The sequence below is a fragment of the Mirounga angustirostris genome, unplaced genomic scaffold (genome assembly GCF_029215605.1).
Source record: "Mirounga angustirostris isolate CCGP_5_RB_7025 unplaced genomic scaffold, mMirAng1.0.hap1 SCAF_3, whole genome shotgun sequence".
Lineage (NCBI taxonomy): Eukaryota > Metazoa > Chordata > Mammalia > Carnivora > Phocidae > Mirounga > Mirounga angustirostris.
Window position 1 is genome coordinate 140605170 of NW_026991711.1, and position 16503 is coordinate 140621672.

Below are 16503 nucleotides of genomic sequence, written 5' to 3' on the forward strand. Positions count from 1 at the left end.
GGCTCTTGATGGGATTATAATGAGTCGCAAGAGTCAGTTAACAGGGCCATTGAAAGATGGACTTGGTGCTCTAATTCTTCTTATATCCTGGATTTGTCTTTACCACCAGAGTTTAGGCCAAATAAATGTACGTGCTTACACACAAAAGAACTCTCATATATGAGGCTTTATGACACCCAGGTATTTTAGGCCATGTGCAGTGAAGATGATTGGTTAAAAGTATGTCCTACGCCAGAGTTCCTAAAATTCTTAATCTTTTTTTAAAGTAATCTCTATACCCAACATGGGGCTCAAACGCATGACCCTGAGATCCAGAGTTGTATGCTCTACCAACTGAGCCAGCCGGGTGCCCTATTCCTAAAATTCTTAATAGCTGAAAAGTGTTTATTGTGGCAGGGGCTGACACACAGAAAACTCCCAACTTTAGGCAGAACAGAATTTTGTTTAGCAGTCTTGGTTTTTGAGGGGGGTGTCTGTGTGTGTGGGAGGTTAGTGTAAGAACACCATTTTTTTCCCCCTAATACTGTTTGGGAATGTAAATATTGTAAACTTGAGTGTATTTTTGCTTTTGCTTCTAGAAAACCCACCATTATCAACTGAGCAATTGAAAAAGCCTTGGCCTGTATCTTAGAGCCTTTTATTTTTTATTTTTGAAGATTTTATTTATTTGACAGAGAAAGACACAGCAAGAGAGGGAACACAAGCAGGGGGAGTGGGAGAGGGAGAAGCAGGCTCCACACTGAGCAGGGAGCCCGACGTGGGGCTCGATCCCAGGACTCTGGGATCATGACCTGAGCCAGAGGCAGACACAACTGGCTGAGCCACCCAGTCGCCCCATCTTAGAGCCTTTTAAATAAACGTTTCTTGAAGCATATTTAAAAGCAGGTGGCAATGAAATTTTAGTAACTCCCAGAAATTGTATTACCAAATATAAATTCTTTTCTCCATGTTACAGTAAATTTAAAACAGACATACAGCCAAAGGTAACGGAGGCAGGCCAAATACTGCATTTAGTAAACCTATCTTCCTATACCTTGGTGTGCAACAGATTCCAGCAAACTTTCAAAGTGGCTGGACCAGGCATTTAAATGCCCTGGGTTTACCCAGACTAACTTTCAGGCAAATCATCCACTGGATGGCAGCAGCCTTAATCAGACAAATAAGACAATTCTGAAAGTGACTTGTTTAACAATAAAGACTAAGAAATAATATATTTAATTTTGAAATGTACTGTGCTCAAAACCCTAAGTAGGCTTCACCGAGATTGATTTGAGCTCTTACACTTGCTTCAATTCAGAAATGCCCCAAACAAGAGATTAGTGTTTAATTTGAGCCAACAGGTTTCTCCTAGCCATTTTCCACTCAAATTCTCCCCATTCTACCCACTGACCTTCAACGTGGCTTAACCCAGTCTCTCCCACTCTTTGCCATATTATGTATCTTCACAATCAAATTTATTTTTGACTACTACTTCAAAACAAAAAAAAAGCCAATGGAACAGGAGAATGTACCAACTAACAAGGCAAATAAAGGTAAACAAAGATTCCAGTAGCTAACAGATTTAGTTAAGAAAAAGGAAAATGGTCCCTGAAAAATGTGATGCCCTAACCCCAACCCTAACCTAACTCTAACCCTAATCTGGAACACTGCTGAAATCCCAGGGATTTTTTAAAGTACTATGATATTAAGAAATGGTCCCGGGGTGCCTGGCTGGTTCAGTCAAGTCAGTAGAGCATGCGACTCTCAATCTCAGGGTTGTGAGTTTGACCCCACGCTGAGTGAGTGTGATTACTTAAAAATAAAATATTAAAAAAAGGTCCTGCCTCTCTCAATTAAACCCTTCCAGATCTGTGTCTTCCTTAAAAGGCCCCTTTGACAGGTTGTATTTACTCTCACTGTATTTAAGAAGGTCCACCTCCCCCAATACACACATAGTTAGTGAACTTCTTGTTAAATGGAAAAGGTGAAGAGATCAATCTTTTTAACTCCTGCCTCTCCTTCCCTGAGTTTTTCTCAGTTAATCCACTTTTTAAATAAAGTATGAGCTTTTCCTTCTGTTTAAAGTTTAAGTAGTCCTGGGCTAGCTTGGAAGTGGCGAGTAAAAGCCACTGGAGTCTGACTACGGTGGTTTGATTCCCATTTCTACCACTCAACAGCTGGGGCATCTCAGGTGCCTGGCTGGCTCTTGTAACTCTTGATTTCGGGATCATGAGTTTGAGCCCCACATTGGGTGCAGGGATTATTTAGATAAATAGATGAATTAATTAAAAAACTAGTTGGGGCAGTTTAAGCAGGACTCTTGGCCTCTTTTCTCCCGACCCCCCCCCCCGGAAACTTAAGAGAATAGTACTTCCCATGGGGCTGGTGTGCAATTATGCATGTGAAGCAATTATTGCAGTGCCCGGCACGCAAGAAGTGCCCAATAACTCATCTATTATCATCTTAGTGCCAAATTCTTCCTGCACCCAAGAGTTCGCCTGAAAAATTAACCCCAGATCAAGGAAAAATTAAAGAGAAAATATTATTTATGCAAAACCCCCTTTAAATTATGTTCAGCCAGTAGGTAGGCAATTCCCAGAAAAATGTGCTTACAGTCCAAAGAGGGTTCCTTTTCTATGTAGCTCTGAAGGATATTTCATCCTGAATAAAAAGAAATATTAAGAAAAATAGTGTATTTGGCTTTCAATTCATTCTGGTAGTCTTAAAGAAAGACAGTTCTTTTTTCTGGCATTGCTTATAAAAACACAAATTAATGAGAAAGAAAGAGTCCAAAATGGTCCAAGTTATTTTTAATGCAGAAAGACTATTGTGAATTGTGAATTTATTCTCTGACATGCAGCTTCCACAATCTCTCAAAAGTCTAAAAAGTCGTATCTAAAAAGTCAAGTTGTTCTTTGCTCAACATTCATTCAGATGAGAGGCCTGTCCTATTTTTCTTTTTAAAAATAATCTTATCAGTCTAGTCCAAGATCAACTTCATCCCTTCTTATATAAAAGTACTTTATCTCTCCAAGACACCCTTGGAAAGGGTAATGGTTGGTTTCTTCCACTTAACGGAAATACAGAACCTAAGGCTCTCCTTGCTACCCTGTTTATCAACATCCCCTCCACACACAGGATGAAAAACTGTATCCTAGTACCACCTCACACCTGGAATTTCTTTGACAGAGGTCAGAATCCATTTTTGACTCTGATGAAATCTTTCCAGAATACCAACAATTATTTAGGATGAATCACAGTTACAGACATGAAACGGATTCCAAATTTTACTCCATTTTCTTTCTGCATAGTCTTCAGATATGAAATTGTGTCTGATTAAAGGTGGAAAAGTAGTTACCTTATCAAATGAAACTGAAAATTCACTTTTAAAAGAGAAAGCAGTACACCTGTTTTATGAGCTTTTGTATGTATGGAATATTAAATTACAGTTCTTTGCCCTTATTATTTAAAAATGAGAGAGGGCTCTAGGCTACAATTTAGAAAAGCAAAAGTCCATTAGCCTCATAGCCTTTGATCACAAAGATTACTATATAAATGGCTATATGAGTTACTGTTGAATAGCGGCTAAATTGGAAAGCACAATTTACTTCATACCAGTGCGAACTGGGAGAATACGATCCTAATCATAACTGGGAGAAAGTTCCAGGCAAACAGCTTTAAAAAACAAAAAAGCGCAATTAATAAATTATCAATAACTTAAAATCTTACTTTAAATCTTGAAGATTAGTCTAAAACTTCACATTTAAGAATATAAACATATGCTCTTACTGTATCTATTACGTTACACATTTCCTTGAACCAAATATTTTTTCCTAAGAACCCAATTACCAAAAAAGTTGGAAATACAAGTATCTACTCCTTTAAAAATCCCTACAAACTATGAATAGAAACCTGTTTTCACTTTTATAACAACTTACAAAACTTGTTTGCAAAGCGTTATGAAACACAAGTGTCCCTCCCTCTGCCCTAGCGAAAGAAGCAACATGCTAAGAAATCGAGGCAAATTCTTAAATAGAAGAGAAAAACTGTATAAAGCATCCAAGGAAGAAATAGTGTATGATGGCAGAAAATTCGGCAACAGCCTAAAATCAATAGAAATTCTAATCTACACTCGAGAAACTCTTACCCTTGACAGCACAGAACGGAGTACCCTGCTTTACACATTTTGGAACTGCAATTCTGAAACGTTAAATCCAAAGACAAAGCCGCCCTGGGGAAAATAACAATTGCGCAACAGACCAACAGCTCCAACTTGTCCCTTGGCCCCGGCGCGGCAAGGTTTGCACGCTATAAAGCCGGAAAGGGCCAAGCAAGGGCCGCCGTGACAGCCAACCGGCCACTGTCATGGAGGCCGAATCCACGCACGCGGCGTGCGCCACTGAGAGGCACCGCGCGGGGACCGACCGGGGCACGGCGGCGTCCGACTTCAGTCCGCTGGCTCGCCCGCACTTACCTGCGGGTTGCCAGAGGCTGACCTCGGATCTCCGAGCCTTTCCCACTACGCGAGCGAGCGCGCAAGCCCGCTTCGGCCGCCGCACGTCGGGGCATCGGAGCGCGCTGGGCACTTCGTGACCTCGTCCCTCCCCCACCCTGGGGGCTGGGCTTTCTCGCCGAGCTGCCTACCAGCGATCGACGGATGGACTGATTACTTTGCAAGGGAGCGCCCTTAGACGGCCCAGCGGCGTGGGCGCATAGCGCCACAGTCCGCGCCCACGGAGGCCGTGGATGGGGGCGGTGGCAGAGCAGGGGCGCCGGGTCCCAGTCCGGAGGAGACCTCAACTCCCCCGAGAGCGGCCCCGTGACTAGGCACATTTTTGCCGGCTCCGAGGCGGAGGAGCAGCGCAGCCCCGGAAGGGCCGGGCCGCGCCGGCTCAGACCGCCAGCGTCCGCCCCAGACCGGCAGCGTCCGCCCCCTCCTTCAGCCCTGCCACCTCTGGGCAGCTCAAACTCCGGGGGCCAGCTGGGGCTCCCGAGTCCCAGCTCCGGAAGCTGGGGACGCGGCTAGAGAGGCCCCTTCGCCCCACGCACGCGAACGTAGCCTCCAGACCTCCACCCAATCGCCCTCGGGGGCCGCACCCCCCACGCCCCTCGCTGCCCCTTGGGTCCTCGCGGCCCACGGAGTTCTCGCTCCCCCTTCCCGCCCGGGCCCGGCGCAAGCGCAGCGGCTCCAGTGTGCGGCCGCTGCAGTCCGGACTCCGGCCGTAGACGGGAGAAGTCGGCTGCGGCTGTCCCCGCCGGGTCCGCGGCTCCCTCGCGCCCCTGCCCCAGTCCGGGCACCACCGCGGGGCTCCAAGGGTCGCGGGCAGCACCTGCTGGGACGGCTGTCCGGGCGGCGGCAGCTCCAAGTCCATCATGATGAGCTGGGGACCGTGCTCTGGCGCTCCCCGACGGCGGCCCTGTCCCAGCTGCCGAGGCGCGGCGCGGACCCGGCGGCAGCGGCGGCTCCACGAGACTCCCCGGCACTCGCTACGCCGCGACACGGCCCGAGTGGCCAGCCGGGCTCCTGCCCCACTCCGCCTCCCGCCCCCCGAGGGCGGGGCAAGCGCCGGGGCCTTCCTTCCCGGGCTGGCGGCGCGGGCCGAGCTTCTGAAAATCCCCCACCCCCGCTCCAGCTGACGCAAGAAGCTCGCTGGCCGCGGGCGGGGGTCCCTGTGGGCGGCCGTGGGTGGCCGCGAGCGGGCGGGCGGGGTGCCCGGAAGAGGGCTGCATTAGCTCCCTGCTCCCGGCGCTCACCGCCCCCCCCCTCCCCCGGCAAATAAAACCTACGCTCTCGGCCCGCGAGATTAAGAGTTGTTTGCCGAAGGTCGCTGGGGTTCGGGCGCTTTGAAACAGTTTAAACAGTTGGAACAAACACGTCTGGAGACCGGGTATCGGAGCTGCGCCTCCCTGATTTGGAGTTGCAGAACCTTGCCCGGCTTTATCTCACTCCACCGGTCGAGAGTGGCGCCAGCCCTGGGGGCGGGGGCTAAAGGTTTGGACCCAGGCCCTGCGCAACGCGAACTGCCCTCTCGCCCTGCGTCCCCTCCGGGGCCGGGGCCAGCGGGACTTGCCCAGGGCAGATGTGGACCGCGCGGGGAGCTCGTGCTCGCAGTCACCCTGAACGCCCTGCGCTTACTCCCCCGCGCTGGCGCTCCCGCTAGGCCCAGATCGCCAAGGGCGAACGCGGAGGTCTCTTCTGGTCGGGGAGTGGTCAGGCTGGCCCAGCAAGAGTTTTCTCTTCCCACCAGAGCGCACACACCACACCACAGAGGGCGTCTTTTAACACTGCAGTACTACAACATGCCATAATCTGTACAAGTTTCTTTTCACGTACCACGCGTATAATTTTAAAAATTAAGGATAAAAAAGACCAAATTATAAAATAGTTTGAGTTGTATGGACCCGTCTTGTAAAAACATGTGGTGTCTAGGGGAAAAAATGAAAAGTTGTTACCCAAAATCGTAGTTGTAACATCACGAATGATTTTTATCTTTCTCGTTGTTACTTTAAGTAAATTTTAAATCTACAATGAACATGTATTACGTTTTACATTAAAAGCGATTATTTAAAAAGTGTCCACAAAAAACTTCAAGTACTTGAAAACAGGAATATTGTGAAATCTTTCTTAAGAGAGAAGAGATAAATGGTTTTGTTCTGTTTTGTTTTCTCTTATGCATTGACAATCTTTCTGACTCTTTAAGAATCCTTGTTTTTAGTTTCTAGTTTCTTGGAATTATGCAAAGCCAGGTGAAGTAGACAGTGTTGGCAGAAGTTTTACTATTTCATTCAAAAATCCGACGGGAAAAAAAAAGCCTGATTATTGCAGATCAACGCCCAGAAAAACTGCAAAGAAGTTACCCGCTCTTGGTTGCATAATTTGACACTCCCAGGATTTATCTGTAAATTTATAGGTTCAAATATTCCTTGAGGTAAGTGAAGCCTGAATTAATTGCTTGTAATTGAGGCAAACTTCTTCAACTTGAATTAAACCTTTTCAGCTGTTCTTTGAAAAGCCTGCAAAATGATCTGCACACTGAAAACAAGCTTAGGAGCAATTATTTACAATGAGCCTGACATAAAACATGCAGAGACATAATGAAAAGACATTTCTGCGTCAAAGAAGGGCACAGGAGTATATTGTTTAACAATTCTGGTTTACTTATTAAAACTACTACATGGGAGAAAGTAGACAATGAACCCAGGAGGTAAGAGATACCAAAGTCATATATGACACGGTTGCTGCCCTCAAGGAGTTTATAAAGTGTTCGGTATTTCCTTGTTAAGCAACAAATTTCCATTGAGTTTAATGAATGAAATAACCTTTATTTTTCAAAACTGCCACTGCTGGGAGAGTATTATTTTAGGCACCTCCAGAGTACATATTTTCAAAGGGAGGAGAATGATAACAGTCTAAACATGTTAAAGAAAATAAACATTAATGAAAAGCTGCTTGGTGTTAAATGGTTGTTCCGCACCAGAAAAGGGAATCCTAGTCTCAGACCATCCATGTCAAAGAGGTTCCCAGTCTTTGCAGACACTGAAATGACACTGTCTTTATGTGAGAACCTGGGCCCTTCCTTGCCCTGTAAACTTACCTATTGTGCTGTGGGGACACGGTTAGCATGCATTTTGAGAAGCTCCAGAGGAATAGGAAAGAGGATGCAGGTTTTCTTCTCCTGTCCTGGTGCCGTGGGAATCTTTACTGCCTGCTCCCCTAACTACTAATTTTTTCCCCCAATTTGTTTCAAATGCTACTAACCCTTGCACATTTCCATTGATGTCTGAAATCTCCGCTGTCTTTGGAAAGACAGCCCTCCATATATGCTTCACATGTTTCAGAATTATAATATTTTGTTCTAGAGTTATCAAAAATAAGCATCATCAGTTAAGTTTTCTGAGTACACAAAGTTTGGATAGTGGCGATGCAATGACCCACTTATTTCAACTTCTTCTCTGTGATCTAATCTGCCAAGTTTGCAAGGTTATTAAAGCACCTGTTGCTTCAAAATCCTTCATCACCTTGAGGCTCCTTCCCTCTTCTTTTCACTGTTGTTTTTTTTTTTTTTTTTTTTTTTAGTCACTTTCTTTTTAATTGTACTCTGTCTTTGAGCCAGAAAATATCCAGACTCTTTTGAAATTATAGTCGAAATTCTAACTTTGTCCAGCGTACAGTTGGAGAATACTGGGTAACTAGTTTCCCAAAAATGGCACCCAGTGAACCACCTCTCCTCATACTGATGTGTTTGTATAGCACCCCCACCCCCACTCCCGCGCCGCAACATTGAATCAAGGCTGGCTCTGAGTTGCTTTAACTTTTTTTTTTTTTAAGATTTTTTAAATTTATTTTTTAGAGAGCGAGCGAGAGAGAAATAGCATGAGAGGGGAGAGGGTCAGAGGGAGAAGCAGGCTCCCCGCTGAGCCGGGAGCCCGATGTGGGACTCGATCTCAGGACCCTGGGATCATGACCTGAGCCGAAGGCAGACGCTTAACCATCTGAGCCACCCAGGCGCCCTGAGTTGCTTTAACTTATGGAAAGAGGCTGAAACTGATACTATGCCAGGTCTCTGCCCAAGCCTTAAAAACTCCTGAAAGCTTTTAATTTTATACTTACAAGTCAGACATCATGGAAGAAGTCTATCTTCGTGGGAAGAGAGGCCACGGAGAAAACCCTGGGGTTGAGACTCCAGGTGGAAAGGGAGGCTATGTGAACCAAAGCACCAGACCTGTGAGTGAAGAAACCATCTTGGAACCTTCCGGCCCACTTAGGCCCCCAGTGAACTCCAGCCCCAGCTGCTATCTGACATCGTCAATGAGAGACTCCAAGCAAGACCCGTAGAAGACTGCCTGGCTGTGCCTTAGCAGCCCAGAGAATTGCAAGAGATTATAATCAATTGTTTTCAGCCACTAAATTTTGGGGGTGGCTTGTTTCTCAGCAATAGATAACAAAGCAGCATATATTAAATATCAAAGGCAAGGTTTCTCCTGGCTGCTTTTTCTTTGTTAACCATCATTGGGAACACATATAGGGATGGTATTTTGCAATTTAATAGAGTCTCAAACCCTTAGAAGCAAATTGACTTCCCTGTGAGTGAGAAAGAGATCTTTCCTATAATGTATACTTGTTGCTACATACAAAGTAAGTCCCCTTCTCACAGCATATGTCTGTATCATACCATTAGATAGATGATGGTGGATGATGAGATATTCTTACGAGAACACTTAAGGACCACAGACATTTCATCAATTAAATAGATGGAGATAGAAATGCGTCTAGAAATTCTGGCCCTGACATGACCTCGTTTATACCAGTTATGTAAGATACTTGCTGAATATCGGCTGAGGGAATTTGAACTTCAGGAGCAGCTTGCCCAGTGGATAAACTGAACTCCCGTACAGCAGTATTCAGAGTAATTGGTGTATTAATTTCAAAACATACCCATAACCTTGGTTCCTTGGTGTGCATAACCTGGTATGCAAACTACTGATGCAAAGAACTCTGTATCTCCAAAGCCAGTTTTAACTTGTATAGTTTCCTGCTGATAATAGAAACAGTGCTGTGCAAGAATGGCAGTGCAGTGAGTGAAGAGAAAACCCCAGCTTAAAGAGCGCTTTTGAATTATGTATTGATACTTATATAAATATATATGCATAGAAAAAAAAAAGACTGAACATATATGCTCCAAAATGTTAGTCATAATATTCTTTTTTTTAAAAAAAGATTTTATCTATTTGAGAGAGAGAGAGCATGGGGGAGGGCGAAGGGGGAGGGAGAAGCAGGCTCCCTGCTTGGGCTCTATCCCGGGACCCTGGGATCAGGTTGAGCCCCTGGGATCATGACCTGAGCCAAAGGCAGATGCTTACCCAACTGAGCCACCCAGGCGCCCCAATCATAAATATTCTGATTAGATTACTTATGATTTTATTTTTTTCATTTTTGCCTGTCTGTATTTTCCTAAATAAACACATATTACTTTTACAATAATAAGCAGGAAAAGTGGGGGTGGGTTATGGGGTAAAGGAGGAACACTTGCTTTTCTCCCAAGCCACTGGGTCCATTTCATTTCCAAATTGAATTTTAACCACAAGCTTTGCAAATCTTTCCTTTCTGTATCTACTAGAGTGGAGCCTGGAGAATTTGACCACATCTTTAAGTGCGGTTGTGGTAAGGGTCTAAAGGTCCCTTGCTCTTTCAGTCTACTGCTATATTTGCAAAGTTTCACTTAGAAGGGGAGCCCCCAGACAAAGATAGAATTTTGTGAGTACATTGAGTTGAGACTAAAAACCATAGCTTTGGAATGATACTCAAAGTTCCTCACACATAACATTGCCATATTAAAAAAATAAATGGAGTACAGAAAAACACTTATACCTAGAGCTATGTTTGCAAGACCAGTTACCAAATAGTAATAAGGGGGTTGGGTATCAGATAATTTTCACTTTTATTTTGTACTTTTCTACACTGTTCAAATTTTTACAGTAAGCATTTTTAAGAATTAGGGGAAAAAATGAAACTGTTCATTTTGGACAAACAAAAAGCTGAATGCAATCATGGAAGAGCAAAGTATCCTCATGGACAGGCCTTTCAGACAAAGTCTTTAACACTCTCAGAGATTGGAATGTGAAAAAGAGAAGTAAGATTTTCCTAGGTATTTGTCTTTTGGCATTTGCTATTTCATAGATTCTCATTTTGGCCTTTGAGTAATATTAGAATTAAAAGAAACTTTAAAGATCTTCTGGCCCAAAGGTGGCAAGTACGGTTTACTTTGACTGCCAACTCTATAATGCTGAGAATTCAGAAGCAGCTTCCCAATTTGGTAGAAAAATTTCAGTGATTGATTAATAATGTCTGCCCTGGACACAGAATTGCAGGAGTAGTGGCACATATTAGGTGTTTTTCCTCCCTGATCTTGTCCAACTCTCTACTTCTACATTTGAGGAAACTGAGGGGTGAAGTGGTTACCAGTGATCACAGAACTAGTTATTGGCAGAGCCAGGAGTAGAATAACATTTCCTGATCCTGGTAGTGTGTTCTTCCCATGCAACAAATTGACTAGGACTTTTTTTCCTTTTTTTTTTTAAAGATTTTATTTATTTGTTTATTTATTTTTCTTTTTTTTTTAATTTAAAAAAAGATTTTATTTACTTATTTGATAGAGAGCACAAATAGGGGGGAGCAGAAGAGGGAGAACAGGCTCCCCACTGAGCAGGGAGCCCAATGCGGGACTTGATCCCAGGACCCTGGGTTCATGACCTGAGCTGAAGGCAGATGCTTAACCAACCGAGCCACCCAGGTACCCCTGACTAGGACTTTTGAAGGCCAATTTAATACTGGACCAGCCCTAAAGGGTCAGTGGTAAATTTTATTTACATGCCAGCACCTTATTTTTGGAGGAGATTAATAACTCAGTTTATTAATGATGATAATTATTTCATGTATTTAAAAAATATTCCCTACAAATCATGGAGACGTGATTAGACCCAATATTACAAATCAGAGGGCTACAAAACAATGATGTGAGTTGCTCAAAACTCAAGAAAATTATTCTCTGAAGCTGACCAATTCTTTTTTTAAATTTTTATTGTTATGTTAATCACCATACATTACATCATTAGTTTTTGATGTAGTGTTCCATGATTCATTGTTTGCATATAACACCCAGTGCTCCATGCAGAACATGCCCTCTTTAATACCCATCACCAGGCTAACCCATCCGCCCGCCCCCCTCCCCTCTAGAACCCTGTTTGTTTTTCAGTCCATCGTCTCTCATGGTTCGTCTCCCCCTCCGATTTCCCCCCCTTCATTCTTCCCCTCCTGCTATCTTCTTTTTTTTTTTTTAACATATGTTGTATTATTTGTTTCAGAGGTACAGATCTGTGATTCAACAGTCTTGCACAATTCACAGTGCTCACCATAGCACATACCCTCCCCAATGTCTATCACCCAGCCACCCCATCCTTCCCACCCCCCACCACTCCAGCAACCCTCAGTTTGTTTCCTGAGATTAAGAATTCCTCAAATCAGCGAGGTCATATGATACATGTCTTTCTCTGATTGACTTATTTCTCTCAGCATAACACCCTTCAGTTCCATCCATGTCGTTGCGAAACAGCAAGAGCTCATTCCTTTTGATGGCTGCATAGTATTCCATTGTGTGTGTGTGTGTATATATATATATATATATATATATATATATATATATATACCACATCTTCTTTATCCATTCATCTGCCGATGGACATCTTGGCTCTTTCCACAGTTTGGCTATTGTGGACATTGCTGCTATAAACATCGGGGTGCATGTACCCCTTCGGATCCCTACATTTGTATCTTTGGGGTAAATATCCAGTAGTGCAATTGCTGGGTCGTAGGGTATGAAGCTGGCCAATTCTAAAGCCAGTCTCAGTCCACTCTAGGTCAGGTCTCTGTAGAGTCTCTTGGCTGTGCTGTATTTACTGAGAGTACTGACAGCAAGGCTCCTTGGAGATTACATTTTTCCACATTCTGTTTAATTAATTCCCCATAGACAGAATGATAAAGTATTTTTCACTAGAGAGAAAACTTGCAAACAAATATGAGAACAGGATTTCTATATGTAAGAACCTCAAAGTGAAGGGCAGGAGAAAACTGAATGGACTGTTTGCAACTTCAACCCCTCTACCTAATGGTAGGGTTTTTATTTTTCTGTTTTAATGAAAAGGTCTGAGAACATTGGTATAAAATGTACTGACAAGAATATAAACTATTATAATCCTTGCACTTCTTCCAATAAATTAAATTCCTCTGGTTGTGTGCTTCTGAAAAACCTAACATGCAGTAACTTTGCTGCCAGTTTAAAGCTATCTTTCCTGGTAAGGTTTAAGTAACTGTTCATCACATTTCTTTTTCCCTTCCTTCCTTCCTTCCTTCCTTCTTTCCTTCCTTCCTTCCTTTTTGTTGTTGTTTGTGTTTTAAAGATTTTATTTACTTATTTATTTATTTATTTATTTATTAGAGAGAGAGAGAGAGAGCAGAGGGATGGAGAGAGGGAGAGGGAGAGAGAGACTCTCAAGCAGACTCCACACTGAGCATGGAGCCCGATGTGGGGCTCACTCCCATGACCCTCAGATCATGACCTGAGCTGAAATCAAGAGTCAGATGCTTAACCAACTGAGCCATCCAGGTGCCCCCATCACATTTTTTTCTCCTATAGAAAGATAAAATATTTCAGTCTTTGAGGTTCATAAACTTTAAAACGTTTGTGATGGTAAATGTATGAATTCACTTGCCTTTTAAATACTGAGTTTTGGGGGGCCTCTCGATGGCTCAGTCAGTTAAGTTCAGCTCAGGTCATGATCCTGGGGTCCTGAGATTGAGTCCTACATCAGGCTTCCTGCTCAGCAGTGAGTCTGCTTGTCCCTCTCCTTTTGTCCCTCCCCAGCTTGTGCTCTCTCTGTCTCTCTCTCAAATAAATAAATGAAATCTTAAAAAGAGAATAAAATAAAGTTGAGTTTTGACTATGGGCCATGCACTTTACATGGATCATTTTATTTAATCCTCTCAGAAACCAATGACATAGGTATATTATTTTTTTTTAAAGATTTTATTTATTTATTTGACAGAGAGAGAGAGAGAGAGAGCATGAACACAAGTAGGCAGAGTGGCAGGCAGAGGGAGAAGCAGGCTTCCTGCTGAACAAGGAGCCCGATGTGGGGCTCCATCCCAGGACCCCAGGACCATGACCTGAGCCAAAGGCAGACGCTAAACTGACTGAGCCACCCAGGCGCCCCGACATAGGTATATTATTACCTCCTCTAAAAATGAGGAAACAGAAGCATGGAGTGGCTATTTTTTATCTTTGGCCAAGCAGTAAGTAGCTGAGCAAGTCACTTTGGCACTGAAGTCCTTAAGCATGAAGATTTGCTGCTTCCCTTGGATGTAAAAAAAAAAATTGTTAATTAGGGAATTTGGGTAGAACTGTTTTCTGAAATGTTTTCCTAAAAGGTATCCAGGCAATTTATTCATTTAAAATATAACCATTGAGAGGGTTACCATGCCAGGGGGTTGAGGGAAGACCCAGATGAATTAAACATGGATTCTACCCTCAAGGTCCTTAAGGTCCAGTAAGAAAACATGACCATTGCTCGCAGCCAGGAAGTGGCGGATACCGCAGAAAGAGGCAGTGGGTCTAGCTAGCCTAATGGCACAGAGTCAGGGTTGTCTCTTCGTTCTTATGAAAAATTGACACAATACTTTTCCCCCCCCTAAAACAGCTTTAGGGGGTGCCTGGATGGCTTAGTCTGTTGAGCAACTGACTCTTGGTTTCGGCTCAGGTCGTGATCTCAAGGTTGTGAGATCGAGTCACACCATGTGTGGACCCAGCTCTATGCTGGGCGTGGAGCCTGCTTAAACTTCTCTTTCTCCCTCGCCTTCTGCCCCTCCCCCCTCCCTCTAGAAAAAAATAAAAATAAAGAAACTTTGCTGTTAGATAATCAAAGAGGAATTTTGGGAAGAAAATAACATTAACTATTGATTTAAATGGCATAAAAATTCCAGAAAATATAAAATATGCATCTTAATGCAAATTTGAGGTTGTAAAGAAAGAAACTACAAAATACTAAGCTTTTACTTTCTACTGGTATCTCAGAATTTCTTCCATGCACCATGCATTGATGGACCTACTTACTCAGGCTTCCTGAACTGTGTTGAGAAGCAGCAACTATTACCTGTTTCTTTTACCTCCTTGACTCCTTTCTCTTTGAAACCCTAGTTGTTACCATAAATAATTTAAACCAAATTAGTTAAAATCATCTATTAACTACCCTGACAAGGTCACTGAAGATTTATTAACAACGATAACAACAAAGACCTAAACACTGAATAAATAGATATTTTGTGACAATACTTATTTATAAGACAGAGGACATTTTTGTGTGTACTATAGACTTCTCCATAAAGGAACATTATGGAGACATTTCTTTTCTTTTTTTAAAGATTTTATTTATTTATTTGCCAGAGAGGGAGAGTACAAGCAGGAGGAGTGGCAGGCTCCCTGCTAAGCAAGGAGCCCGTTGCGGGACTTGATCCCGGGACCCTGAGATCATGACCTGAGCCGAAGGCAGATGCTTAACCATCTGAGCCACCTGGGCCCCCCTATGGAGACATTTCTTGCTAAAGTTGGTCTGTTTTATTTATTTTTTTTTTTTTAAAGATTTTATTTATTTATTTGACAGAGAAAGACACAGCGAGAGAGGGAACACAAGCAGGGGGAGTGGGAGAGGGAGAAGCAGACTCCCTGCCGAGCAGGGAGCCCGATGCGGGACTCGATCCAGGGACTCCAGGATCATGACCTGAGCCGAAGGCAGTCGCTTAACCAACTGAGCCACCCAGGCGCCCTAAAGTTGGTCTGTTTTAGTCTCCTGGGGAAGTAAGTACTGTATTATCAGCAGGAAATATGTCCTTTCAATTGTCCATTCCAGGAGGAAGGTCATATAACACCAACACTTAATTTCCTTTTAATCAATTCAATTTAATAAAAAATCATTGTGTATACTTTGTGAAGTATCCCATGTGAGACTTGACTTTATCGAGCACCTACTATGTAAGAGCCTGTACTGACAGTCATTACTAATCCTCACAACAATCATTTTACAAGTGATAAGGCTTCGTTCAATCCGGTATAGTAACTTGGCTAAGGTCACACAACTCGATTCAATAACTTGGTCAAGCTTCCATGGCAGAGTTCATGTGAAATCCTAGGTTTAGCTCATTCCAAAACCTTTGCTTTTCACTAGGCCAACCTAGGTCCCAAGATACCACCCAATTATGATTTACAATAATTTATTCACAATAAATTAAGTATTTGTGAATAAATTAACAACATAGGGACTGTGATTTATACCATAATTTTTGCCATGGACCTCATGGAAGTGTATGATATACTTCGAAGGGTATAGCATAATTTCATGCTATTGGGATATAATAAACCTATATACGCTGTACTATAATTTTTATGTTGAAATTCAAGATTTCCACATTTTTGTCTTTCTTGATTGCTGCTTACCAACCCTCTCCTAATGATCTAAATCTGTAAATACATTAAAAAAAAGAAAGAAATTACAAGGGCCCCTAGAAACTTGTATGTGATTGCTGGTCGCTCACAGGTGAATTTGAAGAATATCACTCTAAGGAACACAATTCAGATTTTATGGTCTGATTCCAAGGTCCAAGGTCTTTAAAGCTAACTGACAACCAGTGGCAGATTCAATCACAGGACTTTCCCCAGATTATCTTTTACTATAGATCACCTTCATGATTGCAAAAATCCAAACCCTGCTCCGAGGAAGCTATTCATCAATAATTCACTGTAAAGCGATTGTCTTGCTCCTTGGAAGGCTTAAAAGTAGAAGAGCGTGTATGTTAGGAGGAGAGTCACACTAATGTGGCTAAAAGAAGAAAAACCAGGTACCTTTTTAAAAACATCATAATAATAAATATAAAAATATTATAGTAACTTTAAAATATAGTAGATTTGATATGGACATTCA

The 16503-nt window shown here is 43.0% G+C and overlaps 1 protein-coding gene across 4 annotated transcripts in view; it reads right to left on the reverse strand.

Moving 5' to 3' along the window:
* Positions 1–5510, reverse strand: part of NFE2L2 (NFE2 like bZIP transcription factor 2) — a 35618-nt gene extending 30108 nt beyond the window's left edge. Inside the window, exon 1 of one of the 4 annotated variants that reach the window (XM_045868460.3) lies at positions 5310–5510. In XM_045868460.3, coding sequence (XP_045724416.1) covers positions 5310–5354 — 45 coding nt within the window. In that variant the 5' untranslated portion in view covers positions 5355–5510. The other 3 variants (XM_054506127.2, XM_045868462.3, XM_045868461.3) reach the window with 3 other exon arrangements.
* Positions 5511–16503: the final 10993 nt, after the last annotated feature.